This window comes from Poecilia reticulata, chromosome 18 (genome assembly GCF_904066995.2).
Source record: "Poecilia reticulata chromosome 18, P_reticulata-male-v2, whole genome shotgun sequence".
In the NCBI taxonomy this organism is placed as follows: domain Eukaryota; kingdom Metazoa; phylum Chordata; class Actinopteri; order Cyprinodontiformes; family Poeciliidae; genus Poecilia; species Poecilia reticulata.
In genome coordinates, this window is record NC_088847.1 from 11060852 (window position 1) to 11074012 (window position 13161).

Genomic DNA, 13161 nt, shown 5'->3' on the forward strand with positions numbered 1-13161 from the left:
AAATAAAAATACAAGGCACGCAGTACCTTGCAGATATATTCATACTTCTTGTCCATGTTTTGCAATGTTACAACCGCAAACTTGTTGCAGTTATCCCAAAGACAAAACAAACAAATGATTATGTCTGGTGCACATGCCATCCCTGCAGTGACACATAGAGGGGGCAGCATTATGCTTTGAGATGCTTTTATTTTAGGAACAGTAAAGCCGGTCAGAGTTGATAGTAAGTCGGTTTTAGTAAATGTTGCTTTATAATTCAATCTTGGGGGTGGGGGGGAAACCCTTTAGTGCTGAAAGACTTGAGATTAGTGTGGAGTAACATCTACAAACTGTAGCCGTTACCCTTTTCCTGTATTAAAGAGAATAAAAAACTGGATAACAGTGTCTGCAATGAACTCCAAGAACCTTTAATTCCCATTGAAAACAGCTTTATCAGTATTTATTTTACTGAATAAAAACCCCCGTTTCCACAAGTGCCTATATGCACATACCAGTCTCACGCCTCCCTTTCAATAGAGGCAGGCTGGGGGGCTTGCACACTTAACCCACCGAACAATGAAAGAATAGAGGGCCAGATTTCCATAACACTATCCTCCGCTCTTGCTATGAAGGACTTGTGATTAAAGTTTTTCTTATGTCAGTAAATTCAGAGCGCATTTTTTACATTAGAAGACGAACGGACAATTAAAAATGACTAAAAACGTCTACAATTGGCTTAAATTGCGTGAATATGTTGGGCTCTGCCAATTTATTTCCAAGGCTAATTGAGGGGCCGGTAGGGAAATAGGGAGATATAAAAAGGGAGTCTTGCTGTGGCTGTCAGACAAGAAGAAATTCGGTCAGTGTGCCAGAGAGCAGCTGAACGTGTGAGCATTTGTGGAATGTGTGAGAGTGAAAGAGAGAAAGGCAATACAATACAAAAAGGGTGAGTGGGTTTGAGCCAAGTGAGCAGATAAAAGCAGAGCCAGAGAGAGAGAAAATAAATGGATGCTCAAAGATGAGCAAAAATTAGATCAGCTGCTTTAAATCACGTTAGCGCATGCAACGAAAGGTAAAGTTTACTGGAAACTGAATGAAACCAAGATTTCATGGAGTCTATTCGCTCCCTGGGCTCAAATTTCTCTCGTGAATAATCCATTATGGAATACACTTCTTTTATCAGAGCATCAAATATGGGAATAATGAAAGATGGTTTTTAAATTAGCTTAAAAAATTAACTTGGGGTGGAAATCTGGCGTGTTTAAATAGATCCAAAAGTCTCAGCATCAAAAATATATTAACAATAGAGACTAAAGAATGTTTGGTTTTATCTAGAAGCTCAACCAACAACCAATTTTAGGAACCAATGAACATCGAGCCCTCTTTAAAACATGAAACTTCACCTTGGTAACGAGGGAGAGGAAACATTTTTAGTCCTAACGAGTTTGTGTGTGTGAGTGAAAATGAGTGGGAGAACAGGAGGAGGTGGACAAGAGAGAGAGAGAGAGAGAGAGAGAGAGAAACACACACAGATAGAGAGAGAGCAGAACTGGTCCAATCCAGTCAGCGGTTGCCCCCAGAAACAGAAAGAGTGGAGGCAAGAACCACGAGCTGCAGCTGCCTGGTTTCCATAGCAACGTGGATGCTGGATGAGTGAAGGAGGAGGCAGAAACTGGAAGCTGAGAGAGATGAACAGCATAAGAGACCAAGTAAGGGTCAAAAGATGAGTATGTAGCCAGCAGAAGGGTCAATGGAAAAAGCTCGGGCCATGAGAAAGGAGGAGATTAGATCATTTATCTTGGTGTCGGAGGTGCAGAGGAAGATTCAGGAGACAGAAGGCGGAGTGTGAAGCTCTGACATGGATCCCCACGACTTGCCAACGGAGACCGCCACCTTCAGGGGTACCTGGGAAACACGCAGAGGGGAAATGATGGCGTCACGTCACAAATACTCACCCACTCAACGCAAAGTATTTATACCAACTGAGTGTTTTTCTAAAAAAAATATTTTCTATTTGTAGAAAAAGTTTCCATTCACCACAGAATCAGTCAGCGCTACGTGTTAGCCTGTAACACATATTCCTAACAGAAGTTTGAGTAATGTCACAAAATCTGAGAAAGTTCAAGGAGGTATGGAAACTTTTTCATTAAATTCATTTAGCCACAAGATAGATCCACTTTTTCTGAAACAGCTAAAGGAAACATGTGTTTCTAATGAATGGGTTTGTTCTCAAGGCGACAACAAAAAGTAACATTTTTACTTCATCAAAATGAAGTCAGAATGTTAACAGAGTCTTTTCACTTTCCTCACCTTCAGATGGACTCCTAGATGGTGGACGTGCTGAAGGGACTCCATGGTGCTTCTCACCAGAGCTGCACAAAATAATACATGCAGAAGCAAGTCAAGAAGAACAGATAACAATACAAGTTCAGACTGTATTAATGTCTCTAAATACCTGGACGAAAGAACCTGTCTAAAAATATCACGGATAAAGGGAAGGTGAACTAAGCACTGCTTCAGTCGACACCTTTTCATTCACTTTGGGCAGGGTCGCAACTACATATTATTCAGGTGGATGCGAAAACATAAATTGGCGCCCCCCGCACCCCCACCCCCCAAGGAAGGTAAGTCAGGATCAGGGTGAAGAAGCGTAGAAAACATACGCTCGCTCTACCCCCCCTCCCCCCCACCCACACACACAGGACGAAGACACGTGAAAGGTAAAACTCCCTACATTTACCCCGTTATGTGCGCGAGGTGAAGGAGCGTAAGGCACGCTGAAGTATAATGCAAAGACATCATCTGCGCGCCGCCCCCTCCAGACGGGGTTTTGACGCCCCCTCTGGTGCAGCGCCCCTATGCGTTGCATGCGCTGCATACCCACTTTTTGCGCCACTGACTTTGGGTTTGTGTTTATGATTAGACTGTTTGTTCTTCAAGTCTTTATTGAAAATGTGTTAAATAAATCTATGGAAATAAAAATAAAAAAGGAAACTAAACAATAAACATAGTATGAGACTGAATTGAAATAAAATCTATTAATCAATCAATCTAGTTTATTTGTAAAGCACATTTCAGCAACAAGGAAGTTCAAAGTGCCTTACATCATAAAAACGGAAAAATACAGCGTCATAAAAGACTACACAGTCAACAATTGAGAAAAACAGTAACAAATGCCATCACCAAAATCATCAATACATGCGCACTAACTCCTGGCGTAGTTCTTTTCTGAATAGACATCTAAAGCTATATTCTGTGTAGCTTCACAACAAACATATCAAGGAAATCTACAAACAGATTCAGTTCACGTACAGAAATAAAAATTTAACTAAATCCAATCATAAAGACAGACACAAAGTCAGTTATATATTTTCCAAAGTTTCAACTTGTCTTTTTTATTTATTGAGTAACATGTTGAATGTGAAAACCACAGGAAGTAAAAGAGATGATTCAGCAAGTTTAGAAGAAATATAATATGTGTTTAAATGGTTTTTCCCCCTCAGATGTAACTGCAGCCACAGACTTCAGCATATCTCCATCTGGCTTTGAATAGATTGAATCAGCCTCCTAATATTATGATGACAAGCATTTAGTCTCAATGTTTTACACGTGGTCAATATATTGTGATATTTTTTTACAATATTGCAGCAATACATTTTGGAGAGGGATAAATAAAGTAAAATTCAATTCAATCATGTCTAACACACACATAACAAAAAGAGAGGGCCTATAATAAAGTTTATATTTGTTTTTCAGTAGGATATTTTTTTAATTAATGTGTTTGTTTAGGTGAAACTGGTATACCTGCAAACTGCTCCACCTGAGAGTCTTCCACTTCATAAAGAAGCTCATCATGAAGCTGAGCTAAAAGCCTGCAGTAACATAAAACAATCAGAAGCACATAAAATACTATTTGCTAATGAACAGCTACTGATGACAGCAGAGCAAATAAACCAGAGTGAATGCGTCAGTGCAGCCATGTTTACTTTACACATTGCTATGCTAACACATGATCAGACTGATAAATTTGGCGAATGCTTCAAGTGTGTTTACTCTAGCTGACTGCTTGGCAGCAGCAGTCAGTCTCAACTAATTTAGTTGGCTGGGGAGCCTGAGTGTGTTGTTTCTGTGTTCTGGTGTGAAAGACTCAGCCACTTCTCCAGTGAGACAACAAGACCACCTGGAGGCACACGAAGCTAAGATCCTATGTTACTGTTGAGTCCTTTTATTTTTTTACAAATAAAAGAGAATTAATACAGAGTTTCATTTTTACTTTTGGTACCTGGCAGAGAGCGAGCTGGAGGAGGAGACCAGGTTAAAGATGGTGATCATAGCCATCTTACAGAGATCAGCAGCAGAGCCTGGATTTAGATAAAAAACACAAATACACCTGTCTATTCTCAAAATAAAGCAGAAAACATTCAATCATTTTTCGGTTAATCGCACAAATGCATTTCAACTTTCTTTCAACACTTGTAGACTTTTCCAGACTTTTCAGACTGAATGTGAAACCTGCTGCCAACAGCTAGATCAGAGTGGAGCCGGTTCTGAACGGTGGTGAACGTTTCACAGGTCCTACCCTGAACCACAAAGTTGACGGCCTGCCTCTCAGCCTGCATGCGGAGCCCCCAGTCCGGGGAGCTGACGTTGGGAAGGAGACGCCGGCGTCCCATTAACGACACCACATAACCTAAAAAAAAAAACACAAAACCAAATCAAAACACTCGCTATTTTAACAGTAATACACAGATTAAACGTGGTGTTCCTCTGAGTGGCGAGTGATGTAGATTATTCTTAAGGAAGACAATCAGTTTTATTAGAAAACTACCCATAAATCTAAAAGCAACAGTTCACAAAAAGTTTCTAACAAAATTCTTTAATGTTTGCTTGTACTTCCTTAATATTTTAGAGCTCCACAATAAAACATTTATTGCCTTGAAAAAGTGTTAATGTCCACAGATTTTTAATTTTTTTATTTTATTATTTTTAAAAAAAATACAAATATGCATGATTTAAACATTTAAAAAAGCAATATGAGCACAGTTGCAGGCACAATTAGGCCCATAACATAATGCTGCCACCATGTGTCACAGTCAGGATGGGATTTTCCATACAGGCAAAAAAGTTGTTATGCATAACAGATGGACAGACACATTATTACATACAGGTTTGCAAAACCAACACATGCTGGTACACATGGGTGACTAGAACATTCTGGACAATGGATGAGGCTTTCCACCTAAAACCCTCCAGTAGCCCTTAGTGTCAGCTAAGCCACCCAGGACATGAAACCTGAATGACCTATGAACACAATCATCCTCACAAACATCCACTATCCAGTAAGAAATATGGTGCAAAACAGGGAGCAAAAAACCACAAGTCTGCTGCTCTGTTGACCTCTGGTGACCTTTCCCAAGGAATGTGATCGTTGTTATGGGGCCCAGTGACTGTGATGTCTAGTGAGTGTTAGTAAAAGAACATCACAGGAAGTGTTTCTGTCGGCAGACAGGTGTGACCCAAGTCCTGCTGGAATGTGTTTTCTGCTCCAGATGTTTTTGCTTGTACAGAAATGTAACAAAAAAACAAAACACGTCTTTTCTTCTTTCTTTCCCCATAAGGTTCTTTGGATGGTTTGAACGGGAGTATTAATATCTAATTACCTATCTATTCATGCACCCTGCTGTCTTTTTAAAGTTTGAGATAATGTTAAAAGAAGAATACAGTCTATTACAGTAAATATTTTATTACTATTTAGTTACATAAATGAGAAATGATTTCAGCTTTTCTTTTTCTAATTTCTTCAAAGTCCTCTTCAGCCATATGATGAAATTGGTGTCAACATTTTAGCACCACCTATTAATAATTACTATATAAAATAAATCGTTGGGCTGTATCTTTAAACTGAACAAGTTTTAGTTTTTTTTAATTTAACTGTCTCCACAATTGATCTGTTTGTCATGATCATGAAGCTGCTAAAATCTTTTAGGGCTGCTAAAAAGCATGAAAAAGGAGAGATTTGGTCGTTTCACAGCCTTCACATGCCTCCAGTCTGTTTTTACGTGTTTACCACAAAGAGTTTGAAGACGCAAGCTGAAGTCTTTGGGACTTTAAAGAAACTGGAAAGAGAAAATCCTCCCTTTGAAAATGATCTTTGGCATTCCTAGAGGTGATGCTGTAGCATTTATCCAAAGAGCTTTGATGAAATTTGCATGATATAAAGAGCAACAGTGATCTTATTCACAGCGGTGGCTTTAACTCGCTAACATCAAGACAAAAAAAAAAAAGTCAAACAAAATTTAAAACATGACAACACAATAGCACAAAAAATGCACCTGAATTAAAATCAGCAAAACCTTTTTGATATTTTTTGTCACTGGTTTGCTTTCCTACCTTTTCTGTCAGCTGTTACAGCTGCATTGTGAGACCGGGCTCACCTTCACACCGCCCTTTAAAATATATTTTCAACAAATGTGATAGCAGCTGAGCCTGCACCGCTCCCCCTCATCTCCGCTTACCCTGCCATCATCCATCCTCCTAGACAAAATATTGCCCTATCAGGTGCCAACTATAAACGTGGTGCAGTGGCCGAAACGCGAGAGCAAAAATTAACCTGCAAGTCCAGACAGCAAGACAGCCACACAATTTGCTGTCAAGACTTTAATTCTTCCGCCAAGCAGAGGACTGTTTTATCTTAATTTTCGGGATGGGATCAGGCCGAGACAGGAAGTAGAATTTGAAAATCAGTGGCCAGTGAAGATAAAATAGAAGTAGTGAAGATAAACCCAGCAGAGTTTCTGAAGCTGAAGGTTTGGTGAATCATCGTTCTTCACCTGAGAAGGCGCAAATCTCTCCATTCTGCGTGCAACATTTTATTACAGCACATCGATTAAGGAGCTGCCTCCGGAGAAAGAGGACATGTAGCGCGAGGAATCGGGGTGTGTCGCTGCTGACGGGCTATGCTGGGCGATGCAGCACCGGTCTGCATGTGACAGCAAAGCAGTGTTGGAAAAAATAAAAAAGAAATGTATAAAATGAAAAAAGATGATATGAAAAGTATCTAAAGCTTTGATGTTAGCCACAAAACTAGTCGGTTTTTTTTCAATACTTTTCAGAAGTCATTAACAATAGTGTTCCATTAAAACAGAATTACATAAATGCATCTTTATATTTTTAAACTTTACATTTTTTCAGGACAAAATAATCCACCTGGAGTATGAATAATAAACTTGAGCTGCTTGGCCACAGACTGAAATTTTAACGGAAGCCGTTAGAAATGAATTAAGTTGATCCAGTTGGTGCATTGTGACATCACTGTGCTTCATGTCCAGTCTTGGCTGAGCTCAGTGAGGGTTTAAAGTGCAGACTTCACACTATTTTGTGTGAGCATGTGCAAGTCAGAGGTGTGCTGCGCTGGCAGTTCAGTCAGAATATATAAATAAAGTGTCCCGTCTGAACCATCAAACCCTCCCCGTCCGACTCCTCCTTCTTGAAGCACCCTTCAAGTATTGACCCGAGGCAGTTTGTCTCATTCCTGCCAATGCAAGCACATCCTCCTAACTCTTTAGCCAAACACATTCCACGGAGATGTGCATGTAAGAAATTCAGAGAGCACCCCGACTGTCAGTGTGTTTAATCAACATGTATAAAGCTATTGGACGAAGACAGCTGCTGTCACTGTCACTACAGTCATGGGAAAAATCCAGCAGGATTCAGAGACTTGAAGAACCATCTGTAGCAGAAATATCTTACAGCAGCTGTTGCTATCCTACTGTGAAATACGTTTGGTCCCATTTGTCTTTGCACAGCTCTTAGTGTCTCTGCGGTCCAGTTTTAACTGGATTTCTGCAGGCGTCACCAGCTCAAAACAAAATAGCAGATTACATATAATATATAAATATATATGTGTATATATGTCCGATGTCTTTCCTCTTTTAAGCGAAGGTGTTAAGATAAACAAGCTGTTGATTTTTGATAAAGTGGTGTCTCTTGCTGATAAAGAGCGTATTTAATTTTGCAGCTCTACTGCGTATTACACATTAGTTTCAGCGTCAGTTTGTTTTCAGAGCACATATTTAATAACCCTGACGGTAAAACAGTCAGACCTTGCTTGTGGCTCTGCTGGATGGTTCTCTGGATGAACGCCTGGACTTCTCGGTAGGTCTGGAGGAAACTGTCCTGGAAACGACTAGCCTGCTCAACGTTCACCCCCAAAATCCCTGACAGACGTTCACGGCCTACACAAAGCAACATGATGTGGGATTAGAGCCGGCTATAGTAAAACACACTATTTGATGTATTCACTGTTAATAGACACATAGCTTTGAAATATACTACGCCATTTTCTCACACACTCAAATTACTAGTAGTGAATTCAGATTAAAAACCAAAAAGACTGAACTTATTTCTTTTGCCCGTTTCATTTTGGTGTCTATTTTGTCGCGTTTGATCAGTCACTGCATATAGAAAGCACTGAGGTCCCATTAAAGTTTTTACTGTCTTTTTCACAAGAGCAGCTTTAAGAGTGTGGCTGGAATAATGCATTGTGATACGTGTATTGTGTTGAGAATAAATAAAAACCTTTAATGATTTCATTATTATTATGATTGGCTTAAGTGGATAAGAACGTATTCTAAATGTATTGATTTCTTTATTCATATTGAGATATTATCCACTGTTGTGCAACTTTGTTACATTTAAAAAGGTGCTTGATGAGGTTGAATACAAAAGTGAGGTCTTTACTTGAGCCTGTTGTGTTTTGCTTGCTCTTATGTGTGTGCAGGGCCCCACATTCCTGCTGAATGAGGTCAGCACTGGGGTGAACTTTGACCTTAATTACCGATGCCCTTTGTGCTGCTTGCTTTCACACCTCTAGCGCCGCTTCATGTCTTCTTTCCTCCTTTCTTTCAATTTCCCTGCCCCTGTGTCTGACGCCTATGTCCCTGTTTAACTGTAGATTTGAAATGGGAAAACTACTACTGCCTTTCAGATGTGCTCATTCAAGAGGCAAACAAAAAAAAGGAAAAACATGCAAGCTCAGTCAAATTTAATACAATAAAACCTTAATATGTATCTGTTCTGTTTAATAAGCAGAGAGTTTACCTTTGACTGCCACTTTGTTCATTGCATTTTTGCATTGCTCCACTATTTTCTGACCCATTTGTGTACATATGTCTGTGCATGAGTCCATAGCGCTGCTGCTGCTGCTGCTGTGCCCCTCCTCCCTGGCCTGATTGTCTCATGGAGAGCGCTTTCCTTGGTATTTAGTAACCATAGCAACGCATCCTTCCATAAAGAGCGGTCTGTCTACGCTGATCAGGATCTCCTTGAGTCCTCCTCCTTTTTGTGTCTCTGTACTGTTGCCCACTCACCTAAATTATGATCAATATATTTTGCTGTTGCGATTTGTTGCACTATTTTTCAACAAAATATAATAATTTATGCATATTTATTTTTTCAATATGTTCATCTTATTTATTTACAATTTAAGATTTATGTTTTTCAAACTGGTCAGACTATAAGAAGTTGAAATGTGACAAGTGCTGCCTTGCAATTTTTTATTTGATTATTCATTGGGTGTTATTTATTATTAGATTTATTATTGTGCTTTATTATTAGATTTATTATTGTGCCAATAACACACTTTTTTTTAATTAATGTACTAATAAATGTATTTATTTATTTATTTTTGTTAATGTTACAATTGCTAAGTTAGTTGTATGCTTCAAGTCCAAGAAAACTTTTACTTTTTACACCCAGCTGTCATTTTAGTGCAACACATTTGGAACAAACTCAATTCTTTCAAAACAAAAACCAAAATTAAACAGCATGGCAGTTTTTTTAATAGGCTACAAGCTGTTTTGACATGTGCCTCTAAAACTTTAATATATAAAATATTTACTGACTCAAAAAGACAAATCTGTACCTTGCTGTTTCAGAAACTGATCAACACCAGAACTTATTAAAACAGTAATATAACAGAGATGGTTACACTCACTGGCAATAAGTCAGTGGTGAAACTTGATGCAGATTTTTTCCTGTTCGTCCACACCAGGATATGTTCAAGAAAACGCACCCATTTAAAATTAGCATCAATATCTTTTTACTTTGCTTTAAAGAGTGTATTTCTGGTAATCTCTTAAAGTTGTCTGGCTCATTAGTCTGTGAAAGATTTTTTTTGCACTTTGATTGTTTTCATAAATGTTATGTTACGTTTTATTCCTCATCACATAATGTACATGTGGTCTTAAAAAAAATCCTTCAACCAAACTTTATTTTCACAGCACTTTTCATACTGTCAAGTGTACAGGATGAGGACAATGGATAAGTAAAAGCTGAAAAAAAAGCTGGAGTCTATGAACAGTAAGAGACGGTCGTAACCTAAGAGATGTATGATTTTTTATTTGGTCATAAACTGTCTGCCAAGTTTTCAGCAAAAAGCTCATTAAGAATCACCTTGTTGTTGCTAAAATACAACTGTTGGATCAAATTGTACTCTCTATGGTATCTTCCAAACATTTCCCATTTCTTTATTTGAATATTTACATGTTCTCTGTCTATTTCTTACTGTTATTCAGACAGTTTTTTATTGATTTTGGACCAAACATTCAGCTGAATAGCAGGGTGCATCTTTTCTTTTTCCTCTTATTTGAATGGCGGTCTGTGCTCACCTGCTCCATAAACCACAGAATATACGATGCGTTTGGCATGCTCCCTGTCTTCAGGAGTCACCTCATCAACACCTACCACCTTCCTGGGTGACAGAGAAAAACACCTTTACATTTTTGTATAACAAATAAGAGTTTGATCTAAAGTCAGTTTTGAACATTTTTAAATATAGTGTAAAAAAAAATGTAACCCTGTTTTCCGATGGTTTTTCTTTCATTTAGACTAAACCTGTCACTAAGGATTGTCTAAATTAGATTATTGATCATTTATTTCCCCAATTCCAGAGGTTTCCTTACTGTTTGACTTTGGTCAAACATTTTAGGCGTCCTTTAACAAACTTCTCACAATAATTTGGTGTAATTTTGGCCCATTCCTCCTGATAGAACTGAGTCAGATTTATAGGCTGCCTTGCCAACACAAGATGACCACTCTGAAACGTTTAATCTGTTGACCAAATGCGTATAATTATTGTCTCTAAAATTTTGACTTCCTGGCTGACATCTTTAAATGTTGCTTCAGTATTTCCACATAATGTTCTTTCCTCGTGATGTCATCTATTTTATGAAGTTCATGCACCACAACAGCCCCACAACATGATGCTGCCACCATCATACTACATAACAGGTGATGGTGTTCTCAAGTTTGCGAGCGTCCCTCTTTTTCTACCAACTGTAACAATCATCATTATGGCCAAACAGTTCAATTTCAGGTTGATCAGAACAAACAGCATGTCTTCAAGAATTAAGGTCTAGTTTATTTGACAATGAAGTTATTTTTGAGTGTATTTTTGTCAAAAAAAAAAAAAGAAAGAAAAAAATAAGCCAATTTTCAGTTTTCTGACATCGCACTATAAAGATTCTGTATTTAAAATATGATGGTATATTTGAAAAAAAAAACGTAACATTTTGTGGATAATGAATGATTGTTGAAAGCAAAAAAAGAGGGAAAAACATCAAGAGCAGGACTTTGCTGTGTGGATAAAGTTACATGTGGACAGCAGCATGCATACACATCGCTACAAAAGCCGCGGAGCTAAAACGGACATAAAGGACTACTAAAAGCAGAGAAGCAGAGGAGCAGAGGAGAGGAGTGGCGGAGATGGACATGCAGTGACAGTTATGCGATGTGACTCGGAGAGAGCCGTAGTACTGCGGATCAGACAGGATGCAATGACACGTCTGCAAAGTGGCATTTCTGGAGGGGCTCATGAGAAACTGCCGTCACTGTTCAGTGTTGACAGACAGACAGCCACACACACACACACACACACACACACACGCACACACACGCGCACACCCACACACACACACACACACACACACGCGCGCGCACACACACACACACACACGCACAAACTCACAAAATTATTGGTGTGTCTGAAGACCCTCAACGCTCCAGGGTTTTCAAAAGCATAATCAAATCAAAAAATGCCTCTCAGGCCGCATTTCTCATCACCCATATATGTTCCTCTGTTTACTCGCCTGTTACACAGTGACTGACTGGGAGTACCGACATTTTAAAGATGAATATTTGCCCCCCTGTGTGCATCTGAGCAAAGAAGCGCTTGTACTAGATTTTTATTGCCCCCTGCTGGGAAATGATCCACAAGTGACTGGTGTTGCACAGTAATTTGGGGAGATTATTCTTTGTTAGTGCCCCTGGTAGAGATGTTTTATCTAAAAACTAAACATTTTCATTGCAGAAGCAATTATTAAATGACTTGTTTAGAAAATCCCTGGTAACAGACTTAATGACACACTTAATATATCCTCTAAAATGAGTGTAAATTACACATTTTTAAGGTGATCCAAATTCCAGGGATGTATTATTTTGTCTACCTTTGACCTGTTCTCCTGCAGTACAAAAGAGGATGCAACAAAATAGGAAAGACGTGAGAAAACAACATTCAAATAAGGCAGATCTGATTTTCATAAAGTAAGAAAAGGCTGCAAGAAAATAGTTAATTATCCAAACCTGTTTGTATGTGTAGTCAAAGCAACAATCGGATAGTCAAAAACAACTGGAGCTGTTGCAAACGTAGATTTTGCTGCCACTGAAAGAAGTCTAAAAGTCTCAATTAGAGAAACGATGCAAAGAATGGCATCATGGGATCACCATTAGATGTCATTGACGTGTAAACTATTTCTTTGGAAATGGCATAAAAAAGCAATTTTTTATGCCATACGAAAACAAACGTCAATATCTGGAGTTTGACAAAGGCTACCAGGGCTTTAACTAGAAAATGTCTGCTTTATGAGACTAAGTTCAAGCAGCTAAAACAAAGTATACATGGAAAAGCAACTCATGTCCACTATTAAGAACGGTGGAGGATCTTTCTTTTACAAACTTAAACTTTATAGTGCAACGTCAGAAATCTGAAAATAGGTCGTCAGCGGTTATTTCAGCAAAAAATGTTCCAAAACAACAACTTTTAAACATCTTCTAGGAGACAACATGTACAAAAGGTGTTTTATGTGAACATTTACTGCACGTCTGTGTTGAGACGTGAGACTATGT

At 38.7% G+C, this 13161-nt stretch overlaps 1 protein-coding gene across 2 annotated transcripts in view; it reads right to left on the reverse strand.

The window, feature by feature from the left end:
* Window positions 1–386: 386 nt before the first annotated feature.
* Window positions 387–13161, reverse strand: part of LOC103475972 (polymerase (DNA directed) nu) — a 52918-nt gene continuing 40143 nt past the window's right edge. Inside the window, exons 22-28 of one of the 2 annotated variants that reach the window (XM_081600032.1) lie at window positions 10647–10729; window positions 8082–8213; window positions 4559–4669; window positions 4262–4340; window positions 3784–3851; window positions 2290–2351; window positions 387–1884 (exon numbers count right to left, since the gene is read on the reverse strand). In XM_081600032.1, the coding sequence (XP_081456158.1) occupies window positions 1804–1884; window positions 2290–2351; window positions 3784–3851; window positions 4262–4340; window positions 4559–4669; window positions 8082–8213; window positions 10647–10729 (616 nt within the window). In that variant the 3' untranslated portion in view covers window positions 387–1803. The remainder of the gene's footprint in view (window positions 1885–2289; window positions 2352–3783; window positions 3852–4261; window positions 4341–4558; window positions 4670–8081; window positions 8214–10646; window positions 10730–13161) is intronic. The other variant, XM_081600033.1, reaches the window with a different exon arrangement.